We start from the raw sequence: 26,667 nt of genomic DNA on the forward strand, positions 1-26,667 counted from the left end.
CCGAAGTGGCGAAATTTTTCGTCGAGAACATCCTGCTGCGACATGGTGCTCCAGAAGTCCTCATCACCGACAGAGGAACGGCTTTTACAGCAGAGCTCACCCAAGCCATTCTGCAGTACAGCCAGACAAGCCACAGGAGGACAACTGCCTACCATCCGCAGACGAATGGTCTCACGGAGCGCCTGAACAAGACCCTCGCCGACATGCTAGCAATGTACGTCGACGTCGAACACAAGACGTGGGACGCGTTCCTGCCGTACGTAACCTTCGCTTACAACACGGCGGTGCAAGAAACAACACAGATCACGCCGTTTATGCTGGTTTACGACAGGAACCCGACGACGACGCTTGACGCCATGCTGCCGCACGTAACTGACGAAGAGAATGTTGACGTCGCTGGCTATCTCCAGCGCGCCGAAGAAGCCCGACAGCTCGCCCGCCTGCGAATCAAGAGCCAGCAGAGGACCGACAGCCGACACTACAACCTCCGACGACGCTTCGTCGAGTACCAGCCAGGCGACCGTGTTTGGGTCTGGACCCCGATACGCCGACGAGGACTCAGTGAGAAACTACTCCGACGCTATTTCGGACCCTACAAGGTCATCCGACGTATTGGCGCTCTGGACTATGAGGTCATGCCAGACGGCATTTCGCATTCACAGCGGCGCCGCGCACAATCTGAAGTGGTCCACGTGGTGCGCCTTAAACCCTTTTACGGACGCTGACGAACTTCGTCATTTTTGTTCTTTACTTTGCTGCGAGTACTTTTGTTTATTACCTTCGTTTGCAGCATCGGGTCGATGCTTTTTAAGAGGGGAATATTGACACGTGTACTTATCTTTATCGGGCGACCACGTTTCGCCGCTTAACAACTGTAATCGCACAGCGCGGGACGCGCCTGCATGTATCCGAAGTTTCTGGAAAGTTATCGATGCTTCTATCCGCACTCTGTTGCCGCCGAACCTCGTGTTATCTGATTTATTCGCCTGACGCGAATGGCGTTGAACTTTGTGGAAGGCACGCGGGTCCGAACGATTAGTCTGGAACATTCGACGACTGTTCTTTAAAAGCCGACGCGCTTGGCCCGCTGATCAAATTTACGACGATCGCCGACTGTGTTCGCCGCTCTCGTTGTGCTTTAAGTGTAGCCTGTTTTGTGGGCACAGGTTCGCCCAATAAAAGCTAGTTTTTGCCTTTCACAGTATTGCTACTGTGTTCTTTGACGTCACGACCACGTGACAATATGGACACTCCAGGCGCATTCCTGCCGTCGCCGTTGCCCTCATGTTTCGTATAAAGTCCAACGGTGATAACATCGTGACCGCGTGCCGCATGCTGTATGTGCGAGTGAAAGCCTAGAGGGGGGGGGAGGGTGGAATGGCTGAGCCGACAATGGTGGCTCAGTCGTGTGTGCGCAAAGGAGAAAAGCGGGGAGCAAGCGCGCTGCCTTCGGTCGCGCGCGATACATCGGGGACAGTGGATGGAATTGGGGCGGAATCTAGGATTCTGTGAATCTGTGATCGCGTAACATGTTTATTTGCCTTGTTTGACGCATTATATACAGCGACTTTTTCTTAGATATGTATATTTATTGGAGACTTATACGCATATTGAAATATCTGGTTGTAAGGTTTCGTGTATATGTGCAGTGAACTTTGTTTCCAGTCAAACTTTTTGCCCTTTATCAAGCTGTATCTTCGCATTTGTATATCCCATTGTATCTTCACATTTCTAATGCACGAGTGCGAGTCGCAATAATGGTTCGGTTCATTATCTGCGAGGCATGCGCGTAGCAGAGTGGCATCTCTCATCTACAAAAGTGGTATGCATGTGTGAGGATAAATGTTCTTTAATGCTCTCATACACTAGGTTGAACATGGTTGCCTGACATAATGGACGCCCCAAAAGCTGAACAGTGTGGTGTCACAAAGTTTTTGACAGCTAAAGGTGTTTCCCAAAAAGGAATTAATCGCCGTATGGCTGCTGTGTACCTTAAACATCGAATTTCATTGGCCACTGTAAAGCGTGGGAGCAAACGGTTCAAAGAAGAATGGGAAAGTTCCAAAGACATTCCAAGACCGGGTCAATGCCATCGTGCAATCACATCCCGCACAATTTCAAAGGTTGATGAGCTGATGAGACAAGAATGGAGGACAAGCATCGATGAACTGGCAGAGCGTGTGAAAATCAGTCATGGCTCGGTTCACGCCATAATTCATGAGCACCTCGGTTATCGGCTCTTGTGTGCGCAATTGATGCCCAAGATTTTGATCCACCGCCAGAAGACGGAGAAGTTTGGCGCTACTTTGACTAATCTGATCCGGTATCACAATGAGGATGACGATTTCTTGTTTGCTATTGTGATCGGGGACGAACCATGGTGCCACTACTACGAGTCTGAAACATGACGGCAAAGCTTACAGTGGAAACATTCGAATTTACCACGGCCAAAGAACGCAAAGGCTGTCATTTTCACCGAAAGGTGTTGTTGACTTCTTTTTCGATCATCAGGGGCCATTACTGATAGAATTTGCTCAATCTTGAGAGGCTATCAATTGTTTCCGATATTGTGAAACGCAGGAACGACTGCGTGTCGCAATCAAGAACAAACTGCGTGGAAAATTGACGAATTGGGTCATGTTGTTCCACGACAATACCCGTCCCCATGTCACTGATGTGGCTAATACAAAACTGGCAAAGTTCAAGTGGGAAACCCTGCAACATCCGTCATACAGCTCAGACCTGTCCCATTGCGACTTCCATTTTGGGGCAACCGAAAAACAGCTCAGTGGAACTAGATTCGTGCCGGACGATGACGTGAAAGAGTCAGTTACATACTTTTTAAAGGGACACTAAAGGTTACCAGAAACTCAAGTTAAAGTGGTAGAGCAATGTTCTAGAACGTCTAAGGCGTCAATATAATCGCGAACATAGCTTTAGTAACCGAGAAATTGAGGTAAATGCATGACACGATTTGAGACCCCCCAGCGACATTCCGGTACTAGCCCGATGACGAAAGGACTCCTCATAATTTGTGTTACTAATACTCAACTACTCGTATTAAAAATATCATTTCATTTGATTATAAGACGGAAAAAAATGTTGCTTGTTTAGGTCTATTCGATTCTAAGAAAAGATAACATTTTGACGTTACCCTTCAGTAATATGGGTGTTCGAAAGGTTTCGTTTTCGCTCGACTCTGCGCGCTCGACTCTGCGCCGTGCACGCTTTGGAGTTTCAGTAGTTTCGTTATCGCGTCGTGCTGTGAGGGTTCTGCTGGCTCGCGAAACTTTCATTTGGAACAAGCAGCGAGAATGCCACGTCCATGTGATGTCGTGGGAAGCCCTCGTTGCTTTCCCGCTCCGGAGAGCCGGTGTCGAGGCCGCCGTCGTAGTACGCAACGACGCCGGCAGTGCGAGCCCTCAGCAGCAGGTCGCGCTCGTCGGTGCTCAAATCGCTGAAGTTGAGCCCACCATCGCGAGCCAATCTGTCGGTGTCAGGGTCCATTGCGACGAGCGTCGAAGTTAGCGTCATAGAATGAAGTACCAGCTTATGGGCGTCTTGCGCTGGAGTTTGAGATATAGTAGCGGCGCCTGGTGGCGGTGCGGGAAACGACATCTGGGTCGTGCCAGCTTGGGTCGTATTGAGCCCTGGCTGTGGCGAAGCACGTTTCTAGGCCGAGTTTTGCGTCGATTCGCACATTTTTATGCCCTGTTGCGAGTGCGAAAAGGCTCGTCGCTTCTCATAGACCACGCTGCGAGCTCGCCGCAGCCTATAGTTTAACGAAAACGGACTCTCCGTGTGCCGTGGGACGTAATTCGTTTCTCCTTCCGCTAGCCACCATACTCCCGCTTTCGCTCTGCTGTCGGCTCTGTCTTGGCTCTGTTTCTGGCAGCGCGTTCGCGTTTTGCGCAGAAAAGCCGTAGCGCCGTCTGCGGACGCCGTTCTACTCACCGATGGCGCAACGTCACTATGAGACCATGATGTCAGTACTCCTCGATCGGAGGGCGGGAGATTTGAACTGCGCTAGAGGTACGCGGACGCTTCAGAACGCATTTTCTCTTAAAATAAGTCTCTCCTTGGCACGAAACAAGCGTTTCGAGGCTTCTGTGATGGTATTTCAACAGTCCACGTTGACTTAATAGTAACCTTTAGTGTCCCTTTAAAGCAACAACCTAAGGAGTTTCATGAGACGGGAATCACGCGACTCGTTAGTCAATGGGGCAAATGTCTAAATTCTCATGAAGACTACTTTTTAATAAAGTACCGTGTTCGTCATATATTCACATTGGCTCACATTCATTTGACTCGCCCTCGTATAGCTTGCAGAACTCCTGCTTTTTATATGTGCTCTCTGTTGCGACTGTAATTTCGGAGCAATTACTCACGATTCACGAGCGGTGACAGCTGCTCCAGCGTAATACATTGGAACAAATGACAGCGTCATGGAGATTTTTAACTGGCCATTGCATATATACAAGAATGTAAACACGGTTCATGAATGACTAAGTTTCATTGGCATATTTGTCCTCAACTTTTTCATTTCATGGCCTTTTTATTTTTCATATCAACGGCATGCGCTGCTTTCCTGGTTTCGAAGTGAAATAGTTCTAAAGTTCGTGTGATATTTTCTTTACTCATTAAATAGACAAAAACATGGAAGCATTGATATCAGTTACTTTGGGCACAATTTTTGGCACATACGAGAATATTCTTTTATGAAAAAATACATTTTACTTGTTTGGACAGTGCGTAAAGTTCAAGAATTTGTTTACAGCATTTGTGACAATGGTAATGCAGTTATTATTCATGTATTTGATCCCTCGACAAATTGTTTAGGAGGAAGCTTTAGCTGGGGCCCAATCCGGTGCGGCCTATTCAAAATACATGTAAAATGCAGAAACGCTTCTCTGAGATAATCCTGCTAATCGCTTTTAATGAAATTTGTTGCATTTGAGAGAGAAAGTAAATTATAGTGCCTGTTGGAAACAGAATTTCGATGTACGGCCTGAACTTTGTATAAAATATTTTGAAAAATTTGAATTTTCGAAAAAATAGATGCACGACGTTTACAAAATAATAGCTATGTACCAAGAACAGATATCTCAGTTCTGTAAATGGCAACTCTTAGGAAAGTCAATGCGGACAAAGCTGGTGTGCCAATTTGTATCTTGCGTGAATTGGTTACGTTGTGTACAAGGGTTCTCCAAAAGTCGTATTTCCATTATACCAATTTTTTCTTAGATTCATGTTTAACATAGCTATTTTGTCCTCTGTAGATGTACTATTAGACGCAATTCACAGAATTGTGCTATCATTTTTCAGTGCTGGTTACTGAGTTTTAAACTTGACAGTTCCGTTTCCTGAAAATTTGCGATTTTGCCCAACTTTTAATAAAGAATTGACCGCCTAAATGAAAAATTCGAAACCAACCGTCACGAGAATTTAAGTTTATCTTTTAAATTCAACAAACATCGTAAAATTTGGTGCAGTTGTTGCGAGGAAAAACGAATTACCCTTTTACATGTATTTAAATAGCAGCGCCCGAGCTAAAGCTTCCTCTTAAGGAGGAGGCCGAGCTGCAACATGAGCCCCCCCCCCCCCCGAACGAAATTTCTGGCTACGCCACTGTGTGTGTGTGTTCGCACCTAACCTCTTTCCTGCCAACTTCGGTCACTGGGTAGTCCATGGCCAAATTGGTAGAGTACCAGGCTGCTGTGCTGAGGGAACAGTAACTGCTGAGGGAGCATGTAACATTGTCTATGTGCTGCTCCTCAACAAACCTTGTTGATGCCAAGCTGGTTCACTGGGTATGTGCCCCTCTTCAAAGGCCCTGGGCGGCATCTCACACTAATCTCCAATTACCCTTGTCATCTGTGTAAAAAGTTCTAGTTGTATTGATAATGCCCTTATGCTTTCCAGAAAGTACTGCAGAATTCGTCTCACGCATGCAATCTCATTACACAAGCTTCAGTGACAACAGACACAACCAGTGACAACACTTGAGAAACTCCCGATACAGGAAGCTATCTCCTAAGCTGTGTGACAATATTCTAAGAGAGACTGGACCATGGAAAAGGTTCACTGAAAACAAGCTATTAGAACACGTACCAATACTGTAGAATTCATCAATGTTGCCCGCTATGTACTTATTAATTTGCCCGCTATGTACTTAATATATCAATGTTGCCCGCTATGTACTGTTGCCCGCTATGTACTTATTATTTAGTAAGTGATACCAAGCTGCTCAGACTTGCCAACATTCACAACGCTCACACACGCAAGCAAATGTAAGAGAAGTGCCAGTCACTGCCCACCTGAGGTGGAGGTTAACTGCTCCAGAGTCTCCGTAGTCTGCACGCTCCTAGACTCGCTCCATGCTTTAAAGCAGCACCCGACAGACTTGTCAGCCAGAGGCAAGCTGTACTGCATGCCAACCTCGACCTGACCGACGACCTTGGAAGGGCTGTGGCATTCCATTTTGGCAGGGACGCTTTCAGATGGGCTCATCGCATTTGTGAAGCCTGCAGAAAATAATTGGGGTGATTGCAGTCCTGTTACGGTATCGAAAAGAGTTAAATACAACAACAGAATAAATGCAGGGGCACGTTACAATGCATAGCCATGGAATACAACGGAATAACCCTTCTGGTTCAGTATTCCTAAAGGGCTACAGGTGGTAATCCACACTGATTACTCTAAAGCAAAGCAACCTCTTTTCTGTGAAAGGATTACGACAATTGAACACATGTCAGACACTTTTTTCTATGATATATTCTAGAACTATCGCTGTAGTCCAAATAATGAAAAGTGACTGCAAGAGCCTAGGGTCATCACGATCGGCCTATTTAATGTCCACTCTAAGATCCCCATGTCTTGCGCCAGCTAACACAATTCTCTTCTTGCAAAATTTCTATTTCATCACACTACCTAGTTGTCTGCTGTCCACAATGACACGTCAGTTCAGCTGGTACCCATTCTGTAACCCTGATAGACAGTCGGTTACCCACCCCACACATTACATTGCTGCCACTTATCTCCAATTACCCTTGTCTTGTCATCTACTTTTACCCTGACTATGACTAGGTTGGCTAGCCTGTTTCACCTTAATTTATTATATTCCTCTTAATTTATCTAATTTAACTCATTTATTCCTCGGTTTCCTCTTAATATTAATTCATCTTAACTAATTATATCTTTATCTCTTCAAATTGAGAACAATCCTGGACCTCCCTAACGTATGTTCACAGACATTTACCCTACTAACACCTCTACATCCTGCACTATGCAAAGGTTGGCACAGAGTACGAGACCTATTTCCTTCCTTGTTTCCCCATTACGGCTTTTCCAGGTTGACTTCCTGTTATTGCGCTTCCGGAAGAAGGTATTCATAATTTGAAGACAATTTTGCATTAAAGCTGCCCATGACTACAGTACACCTTGGACATTTCTCATTGCTAATTCAACCTCCTTATAGAACTTCTATTTGTCCTTACCACTGGAGGTTGGAGAGTAGGTTTGTACTACCTGTCATCGATATCTGCTACTAAGTTTTATTAAGATGATTGTTACCCTTTTAGTGTTACCATCACATTTTAGGGACAGAGAACAACCAAAGTGGCACAATGCATTGGGCAAACGTGTGCCCAGAAAACCAAGTAACACTCAGCACAATGATAGCAGTGAACACTCACCGATAGTCAAAATGTCATGGCAGGTAATACATGACTCGTAAAAAGTTCTAGTTGTATCGCTAATGCCTTCATGCTTTCCAGAAAGTATTACACATTCAATCTCACGCATGCAATCTCATTACACAAGCTTCAGTGACAACAGACACAACCAGTGACAACATTTGAGAAACTTCCGATAGAGAGAGATGTCTCTTAAGGTGTGTGACAATATTTTAATATAGACTGGACCATGAAAAAGGTTCACAAAAACAAGCTATTAGAACCCATACCAATAGCAATAGAATTTATCAATGTTGCCCGCTATGTACTTATTAATTAGAAGCCCTACCCTCTATTCCCTCATATCTGGAAGACCTCTGTAGCAGAGCATGTGGCAGTTAGTCAGTTCTGTATAAGCTTCCTATTTTTCAAACCTCATTACGGCCAATGATATCTTATGCAATGCCCGATAATACCTCAAAAAGCCCCAGTAAGTAGCCTCACGTGAGAGGGTTCAAGTGTTAAATGTTGCCAGGTTCAATTTGCGGTGGCAGCCTGTAAAAATCCAGAGATCCTTAGCACCTTCTCCCACTTTGCAGGTCTGACTGCCGTCTTCTTCAGGTGCTTCGTAGACACACTGAGTATGTGCTGCTTTTCAATGAACCACTTTGATGCCAACTTGTGTCCCAGGTGAGCACTTTTCATATTATTCATCACACAAATCATATAACCAAGAATTGTGCACCAATCATAGCATCGCTCATGACATTAAATTCACCAATCATACCTAAAGAATCGATGCACTACGAGCTTTCTTCTTCTTAAACCTTTGAGAGTAAATTTTTCCCCTAATTACACAACATCATCGTTGCAGAGGCATATTCCCACAGCTGCACCCAAAATTAAGCAAAAATCAGTCTGTCAAATGGTGGCAGTTATAGACCAAATCCTATCCGAGTCTAGCTATCATGCACCTAATACACCCAGATTTATACACGACTGACAAGTGCGGACAATGCGACTCTAGAGCTACCCTGGAGCATACCCTATGGTAATGTACGGCTATTATGCAGAATAACGGTGATCCAGCCTCAAACAGCAACAGCCTCTGCATGCTCTGGGAGTCTATATTCCTCAGCTCGGACCTACAGCACCAACTCTGGGCCATCCAGTGAGCCGAGGAAGCTGGCAAGGGCCAACAACACTTGGCCGAAGCCTAGACGGGGTCAAGCCCACCAAATCGCAGGACACTCGATAAAGTTATGTGAATGAATGAATGAAAGTGACCCCCAGAGATTTATTGTAGATTCAATATCTTCAGACTGACCAATTTCGCAGAAAAGTTAGCTCAACTTTTTCAGAGTGACGATAAAATCACAAAACATTTTCTGCAGGGAAATAAGACTTGTTTATTCATGAATACAGATGGGCTTGCATAATGACTCATCAGATTATATATATATATATATATATATATATATATATATATATATATATATATATATATATATATATATATATGGAAATAGATCTTTACAATTTAGCATTTGGGCAGTAGACGACGTCACAGCAATTGCCACTCAACTTGCCAGCAGCACAGCAACCAGCACCCACGCTCATAGCGCAACCAAACTATGTAAATGAGTGCACGGAAGAAACACAGTGGTTTGTCTACCACAAAATCTTTTTCAAGACAAATATCAGAAAGCAAAATATTCAAAACCATTATTAGGAAATCCGGATATTTACATGACACTGCATGCGTTGTACGGTGTAGACATGGATTTACTGTAGATTCAAAATCTTCAGACTGACCAATTTTGCAGAAAAGTTAGCTCAACTTTTTAAGAGTGACGATAAAATCACAAAACATTTTCTGCGGGTAAACATGCCTTGTTTACCTGTAAGTTATTTTTTCAAACACTTCCATTGCCATTATCATTTCTTTAATTCAATAATTAAGTACAAGTAATTTCCCCTATGTTTTCCTTGCTATCTTTGTTTGTTGGCTCATCATGATACGATTAATAAAAATCAAGCTCCTCGGTTGACCCCCTTTGTTCTCATTTTTATGCTTTGTTGGCATTTTAATTGATCTTTAACACATTTCCCACAATGCGACATGCAATGGGAGGCAATAACAATGCTCAACCCTCTTGGAGGTTATCAACAATCGTATACAAGACCTCAAAACGTGTCTCCCTGTGTATTCTGTGTGTGCATAGTGAACCTTGACCTGGGAGTGCTTGCCAGCACCTGTCGAGATATGAAGGCAGATGTGAGGGTTCGTTTTAGCCATAGGGATTACAGTGCAGTCCACTTATAACAGTATCAAGAAGATCAATCTTACAACTAATCATTACAATGTCTGGATGAATTGCTGTACAAAAAAGAAACACAAAAGCTGCCAAACATACCTTTGTAGCTGGAGCACAAATTTGCCACTAGCACTAAAAGATACAGATTGTATGGAGTAGACATTGAAAAAAATAACATGTTTATTTACAGCCATAAACTGGATGTTGAGCATCTGGCATGCCAAAATGGTCAGAAATGTGCAGCTCCTCTTGAAGTATTTCATGTCGAGAACTGCAGTGTGCATCAGATCCAGCTGCTGCACAAACACTGGTGGAAATCCTTAAGTGTACACGAAATCAATGCGGGACTTGATTAATGACACTACATTTTGCATGAACATCAAGGTCGAGGCCAAAGACGGGCCACTGCCTTTCTCATCACTACAGCTGCTGTCGTCACAACATTCCACCGTTTGCAACGAGAATGATCACACCGTAGGAGATCTCTTTGCAGAACAAGGCAGTACTATGTTCACTCAGAAGCTCCTCCATTGAAGCACCCCCTGTTTCTCGATCACTAGCAATATAGAGGCTAGAAACAGCGACCTGCTCCCAGAGCTTGATCATGTCAGCGTCTTCTACCAAGTTGGTATCACTGCCGAGGGGGTTTCGCTTCGGCGCACAAAGCCCCCCTTTTTGAAACAGTAGATTATGGTGAAAGATGGTCTCTTGGGATCTAACTAGACACTCCCAGGGTTCTACAAGGAAACGTAAAATACCCAAGAATGTGGATGGGGAAGCGACACTGCAGTAGCCCGATTGGGAGAGCATTACACGCCAACTGCGAAGGTTGTGGGATTGTTCACCACCTGCGGCAAGTTGTTTCTTCATCCACTTTCATTGCCATTGATTTATCATTTCTTTAATTCAATTATTAAGTACAAGTAATTTCCGCTATGTTTCCCTTGGTATCTTTTTTGTTGGCTCATCATGATACAATTAATAAAAATGAGGCCTCTCGGTTGACCCCCTTTGTTCTCGTTTTTATGCTTTGTTGGCATTTTAATTGATCTTTAACACATGTCCCATAATGCGATATGCAATTGGAGGCAATGAAAATGCTAAACCGTCTTGGAGGTTATCAACAATCGTATACAACGGCTCTCAAAACGTGTTTCCCTGTGTATTATGTGTACTACGCAAACAGCAGTGGCGCACGCAAGGTAATGTTTGACATCAACTCACCAGACTCGCATTGAACTAACCATAGAAGAAATCAAACATTTGTCATCCACATCACTGTCAATTATTTTCAATCACCAAGGTAACACACGAGTTGAGACCTTTGCAGTCGGCAAGCAAGAACAATCAGGGGAACCAAAAGGCTTAAGTTTTTGTTAGTAATGTCCTCTTCATAACCTTTGGTGGAAGTACGAGGCAGCAACTCAGAATTGAGCTTCACAGTGGCCGCCGCTTCAGTTCATCACCGAGCTCGCAGGAGACAGTGCATAGTTCAGCAATGCCAACATCCACTGTCGTGCTCACGCATCCACATGATTCAGGAACCTTCCGTGGCACCAATGGAGCCGACGTCGACGACTGGCTGTAGAAGTACGAAAGGTTGAGCAGTTACAACAAATGGGATCCCACAGTGTTGCTGACCAACGTAATTTTTTACTTGGCAGGAACTGCGTGTGTGGTTTCAAAACCATGAAGAACTCCGTGACTGAAATACCTGCAAGAAGTTGCGAGATATTTTCGGAAAACCACTGGGTCAGAAGGTCGTCACTACGAAAGAGTCAGCATAATGAATTCGGTTGTCCACCAAAAGCTATCTCGCCTGTATTCAAGATGGGCTGGCACTCTGCCACCAGGTCAATGCTGAAATGCCAGAGTCTGAGAAAGTCGGGCATGTCTTAAAAGGCATTGCTGAAGATCCCTTCAATTTACTCTTTTGCAAGAACTCTACTTTGGTTAATGACATTATCAGGGAATGCAAGCGTTTTGAGCAGGTGAAAAGTCACCGCATCAGTCATTTGCATGGCTTCCCACCACGGCTGCACCATCCTCTTGTGATGACCGACAGGACTCTCCTTCGCCAGCAGCATCCTTCAGAGCAGCTGACAAAGATTGTGCGGAGGAAGTTGGAAGCCATGTGTCCTGCAGCTTGTTACCCACCTGTCAATGATACCTGCACTTCTATGGTTCACACTGTTCAGGCTATTGTGCATCAAGAACTCGCCAGTGTCGCCTTGCAGTCAGTTTGTACCATTGCCAGTTCCAAGCTATCCGCACGTCCTTCGCTCATGCATACACAAAATCAATGGATCCCTCAAGGCTCTAGCAACATGACAGAGTGACGAACACCGTTTGGCCAACCTATTTGCTTCAGTTATCACCACGTTGGGCAGATCGCCCAATACTGTTGCAACTGCTGGTCATCGATGCTGTTCTTGAACAGGCCTCGTCCAGACAGCAGTTTTTGCTATTTCCAGCCGCAAGCCGAGACGAACCTGCATGACACTTGACGGTACAACCACATGGTGCAGTCGATCACCGTAGTCGAGCAGTCACCAGTCCCATTAGCCTCAAAGTCATTGTCCGTCGTTCAGGTCACCCGACTGACTTGGGCATATACCTTTGGAAAACTAAAAGATGGAGCTCCCGGAGGTGATGCTGCATTGTCAACCTCCCCGCCAAAGCCTCTCACAGTGCCGACCAGACGCAATATGGTGAATGTAGAAGTCAACGGTTTATTTGTCCCAGTGCTTGTTAATACTGGAGCCCATATCTCGGTGATGAGCAACCACCTTCGTTGCCACCTCAAGAAAGTCCTTACACCTGCCGCACCTCATGCTATCCGGGTCGCTGACGGGAGCAATGCCCATTATCCTTGGTATGTCCACTGCCCGAGTAACTGTTGCTGATTTCAACACTTCCGTTTACCTAATTTGTTGTTCTTGAACGGTGTTCCCATGACTTGCTCTTATGCCTCGACTTTTTATCAGGCTATTCAGCTCTGATTGACTGCCCTGCTGGCCTCCTCAAACTCAAGCTGACTATTCACCGCTGTCCTCCAAAATCAGCTAAGCCCTATTTACGTTCTGTTGACTTCGTATGGTTACCACCTGAAGCTCCCATGTATATGCTTTTGACATGCTACCCATCTGTTCCTGACGATGACTAAAGGCAGACTCCTAATCTCAATGTTCTCCTGCTGAGCAGAGTTGTCATTCCCGATACCACTGTGACTATCGCCAATAACTGCATATTTCTTCCCGTTTAAAATATTGGTATAAGTACACAAGTTGTCCCGAAAAGCACGTTGCTCGGCAACGCTTCTCCTATCGACAATACTGCCATCTCTGTATTAGATCTTCCGTGCTTGTCTTCATTCTCCTGCTGTCCGATAAGTTCCACAACATCCAATCCTGGCATATTTTCAAAGATGATTGCTGAAGACCTGCTTAGCAAACAGGCTCCAGGTCTTTGTTGCATCCTGGTGTATTATTGTGATACTAAACAAAAGTGTAATCGAGGCGTCTTTGTGTCCTTAAGCATTGCTGGTTATGTTGGTCAAAAAGAAGAATGGCAGCTGGTGATATTGTGTCAACTACCATCAACTGAACCAGATCATCAAAAAAGATATGTACCCTCTCCTGTGGATTGATGAAGCCCTCAACTGCATTCACAGATCGAAATACTTCTGTTCAATTGGCCTCCAATCTGGCTTTTGGCAGATTTTGGTTGATGAACTGGACCATGAGAAGACGGCTTTCACTGTAATGAGAAAAAAAAAAAAACAGCCAAAAAAAGATGCACGCAGGAAACATACGAGAGGACAGGAAAGAGACTGGTTTTTTCTTAATACAATGCACCAACTATCCCAACAATGTGTTTTACAAGACTGCTTTTGTTACACCAGACGGGATTTAGCATTTTAAGGTTATTCCTTTGTAATGACCTTTGTAATGCCTCAGCAACTTTTGAAAGAATGATGGACTCTCTTCTTCGGGGCTATAAGTGGTCTAACTGTTTGTTAGCTGGATGTCATCATATATTCCCCTACATTTCGACAGCCACCTCAGTCCCTTGGCCACTATTCTTGAAGTTGTTAGAGAGGCTGGCCTTCAACTTCACTCTTCTAAGTGCCATTTTGGACATTGCAAAGTCAAAGTTCTTGGCCACCTTGTCACTGCTGCCCATATACATCCTGATCCTGATAAGATTCATGTTGTCAAGAACTTTCCTGTACCCTGCTCAGCAAAAAGTTTGTGCCACTTTGTGGGCTTGTGCTCCTGTTTTCGTCAGTTTGCCAAACATTTCGCAGACATCACCCAGCCACCGACTGACCTTCTCAGGAAGGACACTACATTCTTTTGGGGCTGTGAACAAGCTGATGCCTTTTTGCTGATAAGTGCTTGCACGCCGTTATTGCGCATGAGTCGCATAATGCTGTTGCATCTTCTGTATCTGTGCCCCTGAAAGATACTGAGCGCTGACTTCACAGGGTGACGTATACAGCTGAGAATAAACATTGCGGGTTCTTCTGTGTGCCTTCAGACCTTCCTGTGCTTGTTAGAAGTGATCGCGCGGCGCTATCCAGTGTGAAGGTACATCACAAAATAAAGGAAAAATAAAGCGTAGTTTTCTCACCCTTTGGTTGCATGAAGGTTTTCTGGCATTCTTGTGTGCTTACATACATGGCAAGCCCGCGGCAAAGCACTTCTACACTTGCTGACATTCACTTCATCTTTAAGCGTGAGAGGCGAGTGGTCTATTGAAGGCCCAGTGCGAAAAGCAGGCACACACCAATCTGTGCTCGGAAATGCAACCGCAAGCACGCAGCGACTTGTGCCAATTTAATCCAGAGGAAAGAGGAGTGATGAGCGAAAGCGCACGCAAGCACGTAGCAAGCCATGTCAATCCAATCCCAAAGACAGAGGAGAATGGGAAGCGCGGCGCTGCCAACTTGTGACACTAAGCTCAGCGATACCTGTCAGGGTGCCTTGCAGTCGCATGTTTCTTCACACACGGTGCTTCGTCTACTAGGCTTGCTGCGATGCATTGTTTTCCCCCACCTAAGCTGTGCTGCTTGCTCATTAGTAAATGCAGTTTAGCTGCCCGCTCAAATTCTTATACGGAGGTTAATGCGAAAAACAAAACTGCCCTGTACCGACCTCGACATACACATGTAGCTGGCGCCTCAAGCCTGAAGCTTTATGATGCAAATCAGCGATCAGGCTCGGCGATTCTGCTTTCCTACTAACCAAGTTATAAGCACATTTATTTATTTATTTACAGTACCCTCAGAGTAATATGCATTATGGAGGGGAGAGGCTGCATAAATGAGGTAAAAGAATGATGTACAGAAAAGGCACAGTGTAAGTAACAATGAAAAGTTATGCTAGCTCACTAATTTACACATCACAAACAAAAAATAATAGTGGTAAGTCGCCATAGAAATCTCTTGATACACTTTTCAATACACAAGTTGGGAATGATCGGTCAATACATACATAGTTAAGTTGCAAATATATTATTTATACAATGAAAAGTCACATGATATATTGAACGCAAGTTTCATGATTTAAATGTAGTTAACTAAAGCATTTCTAAATTGAAGAGGATTACTTATACTAGCAGAAGCTTGATGTGGGCGAGTTGGTTTTGCATACTTGAAGAAAAGAGCGCTACGAAGACGCAGACTAAAAGAGGAACATGTACTTACTTATACTGACAATAGATGCTGGCAGACCGTTCCATTTGTTGCATGTTTTGGGTAAAAATGATTGCGAATGTGTTAGTGTGTTAAAGTGAGGCACATGTACCTTATGCGTATGATCTCTATGTGAGGAGATGAATGGTGCTGGATTAATGCATGCCAGCCGAAGCACTGCGTCCTGGTAGTAAATCTTGTGGAATAAGCATAGGCCTGATTGTTTCCTGAGGGTTAACAGCGAAGGTAGGTTCAGTGTAGTCTTCATTTGTGTTACGCTTGCCGTACGATGGTAATTAGCTTGTATAAACTGAGTGGAGCGATTCTGGACACTTTCAAGGCAGTTAATTGAGATGGCATGACGTGGGCCCCCATGCTGAAGATGCATTTTCCAACTGTGGATGGACATATGTCGTGTATAACAAATGTTGAGTGATAAAGGTGCGAGTGAGAAGTTTCTGCAAAGGTATCCAAGTGTGCGATTACCTCTGCTTGCTAAAAAGTCGACATGGTAAAAAGGCAATGTGCCATTGTGAAGTGACTGAGAAAAAAGTAATTGTAAAATTATTGAGCAATACTCACTAGTACTGTGTAAAAATGTAAATTCCAGCAACACCACATGATCTTAATTCTAATTTATTTATAATCGATTTAATACCGTTCCTATTAAATGCTACGGGATCCATGTGGGGGTATCTTTTTGGTCTTATTTCGGGAGGAGTAACATGCAAAAATGGCGAAAAGGCCTGTGCGAACGTGTCATTTAGCACATCAGCGCATGCGTGGTTGGCGATCGCTTTCCCAGTTAGTGAAGTTAGAGTGATCTTTCTAGTGCTATCTCCTATCATGGAGCTCCAAAATGCCTTACTGTTAGTTTTCAGCAGCTTCGGAAGGGTAACATTGTAGTACGAAAACTTCGCAGACCATAAGTTTGAAGCGTACGTGGCGGCAGCGGATTTGTATGAGAACCAGTGTTCAGGATTTAGTGCCCATTTATAGTGATACAAAAAAGGCGTTTCTTTTTGTTACTTAATCTATTAAGGTGTCTGTTATACCACAGTGAGTTACTATTTGAACATATACGTCGGACTGGAATATAACGATTTAGTAGATCAGATACTTTTTCTTTAAAGAGGCGCCAATTTTGCTCGACAGAACGATCGAGATGGAAGAGCAGAAACGTGTCAAGAAAGGAAGCAAGTTCGTTGTTTATCGCAGAGAAGGTAACCTTTTTACAATCTTTTATTTGCTTAAATTGTTTACGTTTCAGTGGTAGTTATATCGTGACTGTAAAATGTAATGTATCGTGGTCGCTAAGGCCAGGTAAGTGTGTTATCGGGGATATAATATCAGCTGATGATGTCAGCACGAGATGTCGTTATTCCAACCCATGTTGGAATAACGACCGTTTGTACTAAAGTCGGGACAAATAGTGATAAACTGATTAGCCTCACTGGATGATGGGTAAGAGAAGGGACATATGCTCGACCAATTTATGTTAGGAAAGTTAAAGTTGCCCATAAGAATTATCTTTGCTCCGGGAAATCTTACTGTTAATTGATTTAAAGTCATGCAGGTGATCACAAACTGAACTATTCGAGGGTGGCCGGTAGCAGACGCCTAAGATAATTTTTTTGAAATTAGTAAAACTCGTGGTGTTTCTTCTGGCTGTGTATTCATAACATGTGTAATAAAGACGAGCTCCTGCACATAATCAGCAATAATGAGAACATATTGCATGCAGCTCAAGATCGTAAGGTGGCCAAATGCTACTCCTCTGTTGGTAAGCTAACAACCTCTCATTACTTTAATGCGTAAGCATTCTTTGGCGAGTACCCTAGCAAAATCTGTCTGTCACGCGAAGAGTGTCATGCCTTGTATCTGCGGAAAAATGCATAACTTGTGAAGTTAACACATTTAATCGTTTTAATTGTGTAAATGTAGATGATTGGTAGCTTTATAAGCGATAAGGAACAACTAAAAAAAAAAGAACTGTTCCGAGAGAAAACCCCTATGACCATTTATGCACGTCCATAGGGATACCTAGTGCTCCATAGGAGATGCCTGGAGAAATCTATATTAGGGTTGGGCCAACTTAAAATTTGGGGGTGGGCAAACAAATTTAGGGTTATGCGCTTACGCGTACTACAATATGTATACTTTGACAACTGCAGTGGAGTTTCTGCAAACTTACTGCTACAGACTAAACTCCTATCTGGAAACTGAAATTAATATGCAACCGCATCTGTTCCGCGTCTAATAACCCTAACTTGAACATGTCACTCATGCATATAAAAAGATGAACGTTCAATGTGATCGGCAGGAAGTGGCAACAACCAATTTGACAACTGAACATTCAATGTTCAAAGGATTTTCTTTTCTATGAACAAAATTAGCACGAACATTGCGCCGCCTTTCATTTACTTGGGCAACCTTTCTTCAAAGTAATTTTCCCTTTATTTTCTGGCAGTTCAAATGAACATGCTTTTTAAACGGTCATCTTATCTTTTTTATGCTTTTGTCAAGTGCATGCGCTTGATCATATAAAACTTTATTAGTCATGTCAACATTAAGCAATTATCACATCCAAATGCACTCATAGATGGTTTCTCCATTCTGACTGGGGTTTTCCAGAATAAATCATAGGAAACTAGATTCACTAAAGTGTGTGACGAATTATTGTTTAATTCTGTACACATTTATAATGGTAAATATCCCAGGATGGTTTTCAACGACCTTATATCTTTGTAAAGAGGCTTGTGGGGGTCGAGAATCACGTACATTTGAAGCCACAGGCATTTTTCTTCATATTATCCATACATGTTTCTGTATTTGCTTCAGAGTTGCGTACGGAGGCTTCGTCAAACAAAGTTGCCTCTACAGTCAAGAGATGACATTCACGAGCTTTTGTAAATACTGTGCACCACACTGTTTGAAGCGAACCTATGATTTCATATGTCACTGTCTTATGTTGGCTTGATATGTTATGCACACCAGGCAGTGCTTAATTTTCAAGCCATCTGCTTCTCTAAGGTCAATTTCAGTTATGGTTGTGGGGGTAGTATAGCCGCTCAAAATAGCATTTTGTGGATTTTGTTGTAGCTGTTCATGCAGCTAATTAGGTGCGATACTCTTCATGGACGACAGTTTCTATCACTCAAGAGATTCCACCTATAAGTTGGCTCGTGCAGAATGACCCCGTATCGCTGCTATGTGGTGTCGTCTTCAATAAGTTCAAGCTTTCAGAGTACAGAAGGCAAAATCACGGTCGCGAGCTTGATGATGAGGGTCAGTAGCACATATTTCGTAGGCAAGCACCACACCATTCAAATTGCAATTGCTTTAAAACCTGCATAAAGTGCATCCCTACAAGCTTCCGCCGCAGTGCCTACAACACTCGAGCTCTGTCTCTTGGTCAGCTTTGCTTTGGCATCAGATTTCTTGGCTTCGAGTTGTGTGCGTGAAGACCGAGAATAATTAAGTCACCCATTGCGCCGTGAAACAGCGTCCATCTTTTCCATGTGGAATGAATATAGATTTGTTCTCAAGAATGAAAACAGATTCTCGTACTCAACATGACATTCACACATATCGGACTTGCCTGTGAGACATTCTTTCAGCACAGCCAGTGTTTCTATATATTCACCCTTTTCGCAGAGCACTTTGTTCTAGAGAAACGATGATCATGATGATAGGGGTTTATTGGTGCAAGGGCCAGAAGTGGCCAAAGAACGCCAAGGCTATACTAAAGAACTACCGTTGCTGAATAATGATCATCAAGAAGTGGATGAAACACGGCAGTATAAAGGCCTAAAGAAATATCCCTTGGAAAGTGCGTATATTCTTAATAAAGCTAGACAATAATACATGAAATATGCTGTGGAAAACGATGTACTATGATGAAGTGATATACTAAAATATGTTGCTACAAGTAGCACCACTGCCTCACCAAGGCCCTTAAAGGACCCCTTAAACGGTTCGGACAAATCTTGTAGACGCGTAGGGTACAGCTTAAGTGGAACATTCGCACCACAATTTAAGAGAAGCGTTACACATTAATGGAGCTACAAGCGATTAGAAGTTACCCTCCTCCCTAGCCATGCTTTTTCTCCTCAACTCGTTCGCCGAGCTAAGCTCCGTCTTCACTGGTTCTGCATCACGATGCGACGTCACATCGTCCACTTCCGGTTGTTTTGGAGCCCGCCCCCGCTCGCGCGAGACCTGTCCGCTAGCCGCTTGGCCGTACCTTAAGTGGGAGCTATCGAAGCAGAGTGCATTGCGAGCATTCTGTCGTAGCGCCGAACGTGTCTGGTATTCCAGTAACCACAGGCAAGCTGGTCATTTCGGCAAATGACTGGAGGAATAAACTCAAGCTGATGAAGGAACTTTAGCGTAGACGTACGTGAGCGGCCTGATCGGTCTGCACGGTCCAGACACTTGTTAGCGCAGCGCTTAACCAGCCAAACAAAGTGCCAATATTGCTTTAACCAAGTGTAAAACATTTTAAACATTTATAAAAACAACGTGTTGATGATTACACTCCTGCGAAAAATACACACCAGTAGCAAAGAAGAATACACTTCGTTGCTGCTACTGTGTACGGTTGAGCGCTGTGCCACCAGGTGGCTGCACCGTGCAGACCATTCACATTTGCCCTTCTGCTCATCTCATGGCTTATTCCATTACACATTACAGCACAGTCAAGCGGCCAGACCCTGTCCCCTTGCGCTTGCGTTTGCCCTAATACCGGACTCGCGAAACGCTATTGCGTCAGTAATCTTCCGATGTAAAGTGACGGCCACAAACACGCAAATCCTGGTGCCGATCGGATAGCGGCAGTCCGATGCGCAGCAGCCAGTTCGCTCGTATGCTGCCTTGCAGAGGGACACGATGTCGGAGCTTGACATATTGCCAGTCGCTACGTTTGCAGTCCACAAGGCAACAAAGTCGAATCATAGTGCTCGCAAAAAGACTGAGACCGACTCTGACTGCGGAGCTCTCGTCAAAATGGAGTACGTTGTAACACAAGCAGGCGACACTTGCTGTGTGCCGGAAGTGCTTAGTGTACTGAAAAATTGTTCTTGTGCATTCTCTCTATGTTACTTTCTTTTTATAAAAACAAATTAACTAACATTCCAACTATTACGAAGATCATTTGTTTACCATAAAGTTGGAAAAATTATCGATCACGCGCCCTGGTCAGACAATAGGATAGCTCGCCCCACTGACGTCATATGGGTGATTTCCGTCATATGGGTAGGGGCGGCTTAAAATTCCGCCGCTCAGTGTGCTGCGATAGGCAGCGATGTGCATTTTTAAAGCTTTATAGTAAATTACACGCTTTACGCGGAGCACTTAGATGTGTCAATTAATGATCAGAAGGACCTACTTTAACGACTCGGTACATTTGTAGAAAATCATCAAAAGCATTTCAGGGTCCCTTTAAGCTTAACAGAGTGGCCCAGAGGCATGTGCCATACACGCTGCCATTACAGCATCATCCGCTCATCAGAGGATGTGCTATGAATATTGTGGGCTTAAACGCGCAGTAAATTTCCATCTTGTAAAAAATTTAAAACTTATTTATGATCAAATATTGGTTCTGCTCCAAGAATCATTACCAGATGAAGGGGAATGTGGCATCGGTGTGCTATAGGAAAGTGCTGTTTTTGTTCAGCTTCTGCTCCCCCTCACTCCAATAAGACGTGGAGAACGGTCAGCCTCTCACCACATCTATCGCAAAGAGGAGGTTTGGTAGTACCAGGCAGCAGGTAAGAATGAGTACCCTATGTGTATACTTTCTCAGTCAACAGAACATGGCATCAGTTTGTCGCACTTTTGTTACTCAAGGCCGATTTCGTATGTGCAGCTTAATTAAAGAAACGAGATGGCGCTTTCAGTGGCATGACGCACGTGACCTTAGTGGCAGCGCACGAATTGAAACCATTACCGCTTCTACCTTGCTCCTGTGCAACCAGCAGTCAGAAATGCAACTGAGTTTTTGCTTGTGCGCTGTGCTCCACTTGCGTTGTACTGAAGATATGAAGAATAGTTGGCTGCAAAAAGAGTGACGGGCACATTAAGGAATGGAATGAATCTGTGCGGCCACTTTCGTGGACCGCTGCTGCAACTGTTGGTACGTGTTACTGGCACTTTGAAATATATGGTTTTCCTCGAGGATACAGGTATTTGCTAATCCCCCAGTTCTGTATCTCTAACCTTCAAAGAAAGGTCTTCAGTCCTGGAATGTCGGCAAGAGTGAGTAGCGTGTGTTAAAAAATGACAAAGGAGGTAGTGCCGCTTCCTGTCATAGCAAGTTTCACGCGCAGTATTAAACACATCTACCCCAACTGGCATGGAATCTTACGCCCATTCTATCGCCAACGTGTCAATAGGTGAATGGGTGCCCACTTCAATATATGTGAACCATATACACTCAATAAATGACAGACTACACCGATAGCGCACAAATGGTCAAAGCTGAATGTTTTACGACAGTCCATAAGAGTAACTAGCAATATCTTTGCTACAAGGTATTTAAATGTACAAAACGGCTATGATTCAAGCTGTGTGCGCAGCAATGACAAATATATTGCAACTGAGCACACCCGCGAGCAATGAGGCAGAAAATAATCAGATAGTGACTGCACCGAGAAACTTCCCCGAATCAGAAATGTGACAAGCCGCTGCTTCAAATTATTTCCAAATGAAGTACGGTGAGAGAAACACACTAACCCTGATTCTATCCATGAGCAGAAAGCTTGGGTAGAATGAAATACATATGTAGCCCCACTTTTAGAACAAGCACCATATACGCTACTCGCGCCGTTTGGACAGCTTAATCAGCTCCGAAACCTCTTTTTCACCCTCTCTGAAGCTGTGGCCAAAGCTACGTGTCGTTCACCCAGTCGCCGCCTAAAGACGTCTCCCGAAACAGAGGTTTGTTAAGCCACACTGGCGTCATACGCATCCATTGTAAACACGGTGGCAACGGAGGCAGTTGAGGCAAGCAATGGACGCGTCACCACGTGATTAATCATGGCAGCGCCCACGGGATCATCGTGAAAAGGGCGAATATCACTCTCTGCCGTCGCCCCGGTGCGAAAAAACATATTGAGCACCAGCATCACTTTGCATCTGGTCGCTGAAGCAGCCGTGGAAACTTCTAGCTTCCTATTGTGAGACGCCAACGCACTTCTGCGCTAAACTTCTCCCCGAAAAAAAAAAAAACCGCCTCACATCACACGGCACCAACAGCATGAACACAGTAGCGACAGACAAAGCAGCACCACCAATATGTCAGCAAAAGCGAAACCAGAAGCGACAGAAGTGACGGAAGACGCGATTGCAGCACAAGTAGTTCGCGTGATCACCACTTCGGGAGTGCACTCTTTTACTAATGACGCGTTTATTCTACGGTGACACTCCACTTACGAAGTGACACTCTCCTTAGTGCACTTGACAGAGGTATTGCTCTATGGTTGTTCCTACAATGAAGTGTCAGCAAACGAACATGTAATCGTGCGAAACTCCGAGAAGTACTCTCACCTTTGTTCCAGATGCGTTTCGGTAGCACCGGCACTTGGGCAACGGGGACTATAGGACCTGATAATGAAACAGATCCCGGGTGCCCGACGATGGTCTGAGGTATCCTTCGAAAGCAGTTCTTTATTCTATGAAAGCACTGCGGTACTTTGACCAAAAATATGGCTCTTCTGCTGCCGCCGCCTGCCCTAGAGTGTACTAGAAAACGGTTGAGTGGTACGAACGGATGGGGCGGCCCATGCGTACCAGTCGGGCTCGCGACGACGAAAAATGCTGTGGCGGCGCTGCGATCGACGCGGATTGAAACGCGTCGTGGTCGCACCGTTGGAAACTGCTGTTTCTTCTGGGATACTTGTGGGACTTGTGGGAAGGGTTGTGGGAAGGCGCCTCAAATGGTGTTCATAATTGCAGTTTGCATGTGTTTTGTTTATCCCTTATTTTTTTAATGCCGCTCGGTAATTGCGTGTGCATTGCGGCCGCAGTGTCGGGTTTCATTCTACTATATGTTATTGTACGGTTCCCTTTCGAGAACAAACATTTTTCTTGTTCTTCAAGCAGCATATATCTCTCGTGTGTATTTTTGCGCATATAATTTTCCATCAGTAAGTCTTGCGAAACGCAGACGGAAGAACATATATGAACTTCCTGCTTGCCGCTTCAAACAAGTAAAACATATCTGCCTCATCCGGCGCCCTGTACTACGATTTACGAGAAGTATATTATAGAAAAAGAAATAAAAAAAACTGCACTGCAGCATTCCATTCATGTTTGCGTCTTATTCATGTAACAGACTTCGGCGTAATTTGGTACGGGTTGTTTTATTGCGGTCGGACCTCGGTTGCCGAAAACAGTATGCAACATCAACCAGCGTTTCTTCGACCATCACAAATATAGCGGCAAAAATTTCCTCATGTTTGTTGGAGTTCAAAACTCATCTTCCACGTTTATTTTCCCTTGCCAAAAGTTTTGTAGAATTTTGACGACAATTTGTTTTTCCTGCCAAGCTGACCTAGACGGCATCAATCAACATTTTTTCTCAAAGACGCATTGTATGATCCACTCCTTCAAGTTGCGTTTATGGCAACCCAAAGATGCGAAGTGACTGCAAAGATTGCCAATTTTATAAATATTTGAATACTTCGATTGGTTCAGGCACTAGCAAAAGCGTGTAAAATTGCAAAGTTTGAGTTTTTTCCTCGGAACGTAGAAAAATGTGGTAGTCACATATAAAATATATACTAGTAGCCCTGTCAACATAGTACTGCTCAAAAATATTTAAAGTATCGATGGTTTAGCAGCTCGCATGAAAAAAATTTTTAAAATTCCATTTTTTTTTGCAAAAAGCTTTATATTCAAGGTAAAAAAAAAGGTGCTTTGGTGGTTGGCCTAAAGATATATGCATTACATCATTAGATAGCCCTACGTGTCTACTATGCATGTGGGAAGTTATAAAAAGGAATTATTTTTTAAACGCAGGAAATGTTTTTTTTTTTAATTTTCAGTACGTGGATCACGTAAACACGTACATATATGAAGCGTAGACGTCCTGCAAAGACATATTGGCAAGGAGAAAGTGAGCCCAAGAAACTGTTCAGCAAGGATCTTGTGGCTTTGTTATTGTATGCAAACCAAGACAAGCGGTTTCCAACGCCGTATCCCTGACTTTTTCTTTCCATGGCTACGAAAATTGAATGCCACCGCATTTGAATACATGAGCTTAAACATATAGCCCGTATCACTTTTCTAGCCGAGCAGGTGCCGGCTGTCGAACAGCTTTAACACTTCTTGTTTTGGACGAAGACGTGAATGCGACTTTTAGTTGAAAAAGTGACGTCGGCTGAAAATGATGTAAAGACCTAGTTCCGTTAATGCGCACAGCATATTCGTAAACCTGGACGACAGTTCTACCTCCCGCTTAGCTATTGCACTCTCCGGCACCCAAATTGGTTTTATATGTAAAAAGGCTTTCACGTGCCCAGTCGTGCAGCTCAAACGGTGTCAAAATCTGCCTTGAGAAAGGCCGTTGCAGGCTTGTCTTGGCAGCCAACCGTTTCAGGGTGCCCCCCACCCCATCACAGGCACTTTTTTCCATGTGATGTAGCAAAAAAGTGCCACGTAGTATCCAAAGTAATATATTCCTTGTGGTAGCACACGTTTGCAAAATTCTTTCTGTTCTTATACTGGGAAGCATCCCCATCCGAAAAGTAGTCCACATGTCTTACCTGCGGCATGTCTGCTTTAAGTTGATCCATCAGCAGCTGCTGAAATGTCGAAACCGCGGAAGTCGTATGGTCGAGGCAGTCGGATATCGTACGATTGCACATGGTTCATCAGAAGAGTCCGTCGAGCGAGAGTAGACTACAATCGGGCGTGCTGTTGCTTGATAGGCGTCCCAGTATACTGTCTGTGGGGCGCTCTGAATGAGAAAGCTGTAGTTTTCAGAGAAAGCATTATAACTATGGCTTCTGCAGGCGTGAGAGTGGTCTTCATATTGCTATAGGTGCCGAGCTCGGAGCTCGAGCGTATACTGACAAAGTGATGCGATTTTAAGTCGCTTATCATTTCAGGATGACGGTCTACGAAGACATTATGAGTGAACAAGATTGTTCCCAATCAACATTACACTCCACTAGCCTACTGACCGACATAAATACTTGCTGCCAAATCCTAATTCAGTGCAGGAGAGCTCATCAATATCAGCGATTTGAGCGACGAATCTCCTGGACAATTGCTGCGTATACGGGTCATACAGCTCTCATTCGTTATCTCACACACAGTCATCTGAAGGAGCGAATCGATTGTTCGTAAAATACCCAAGGACTGTAGCATCAATTGTGCATTTTGGTGGTAAATGCAAATGCAAACGGAGTGCGTTCCTGGAGCTCCAGCAATTGAGTAAACAGTGGCGTGGCATCAGGTAGGCGAACTTAGAAAAGCCGCACTTCAGCTCTGTGTTAATTTTCTTCCATTCCTCGTGCGCTTCCTTGAGATTTCATTGGCAGCAATCTTTCTTGCTTGCCTCGGACGACGTCTTTCTTGCCTGGAAGATAGACGGATGTATGTTCATCCTCATAGAACTTTATTATATGCTTCTTATTGTTCTATCGTCCAGTGGTCAACTTAACTTTGATGTAGGAGAGCCCAAAATTCCTCCCTGTTGCCTAATTTTCATAGCGATGCGAACTTGACTTTCCTATGCACCAAATTATTCAGCAACTTTCTTTTCGGGGCCATGAACGAGGTGCCAATGCCAGAAGAGACTTTTTTTTTTCGACCGTTTTCTTTCTCGTACGAATCGATCTCTCACGTCTTCAAGAAGCTTTTTATAGTTTTCCGCAAGTGCGGTGATTGGTGCCATTTCATAGGCTACGCTTTGAACTTGCGATAGCGGCTTGCGATAGCCGCTTCTTCCTCATGGCGCTTCCGTTTTCTG

At 44.1% G+C, this 26,667-nt stretch overlaps 1 protein-coding gene across 4 annotated transcripts in view; it reads right to left on the minus strand.

The window, feature by feature from the left end:
- LOC142590470 (uncharacterized) overlaps positions 1-26,667 on the minus strand; it is a 330,321-nt gene that overhangs the window by 72,420 nt on the left and 231,234 nt on the right. For all 4 annotated transcript variants that reach the window (XM_075702614.1, XM_075702611.1, XM_075702612.1 and 1 more), the window contains one exon: positions 6,318-6,524. In XM_075702614.1, coding sequence (XP_075558729.1) covers positions 6,318-6,524 — 207 coding nt within the window. The remainder of the gene's footprint in view (positions 1-6,317; positions 6,525-26,667) is intronic.

This window comes from Dermacentor variabilis, chromosome 8 (assembly GCF_050947875.1).
Source record: "Dermacentor variabilis isolate Ectoservices chromosome 8, ASM5094787v1, whole genome shotgun sequence".
In the NCBI taxonomy this organism is placed as follows: domain Eukaryota; kingdom Metazoa; phylum Arthropoda; class Arachnida; order Ixodida; family Ixodidae; genus Dermacentor; species Dermacentor variabilis.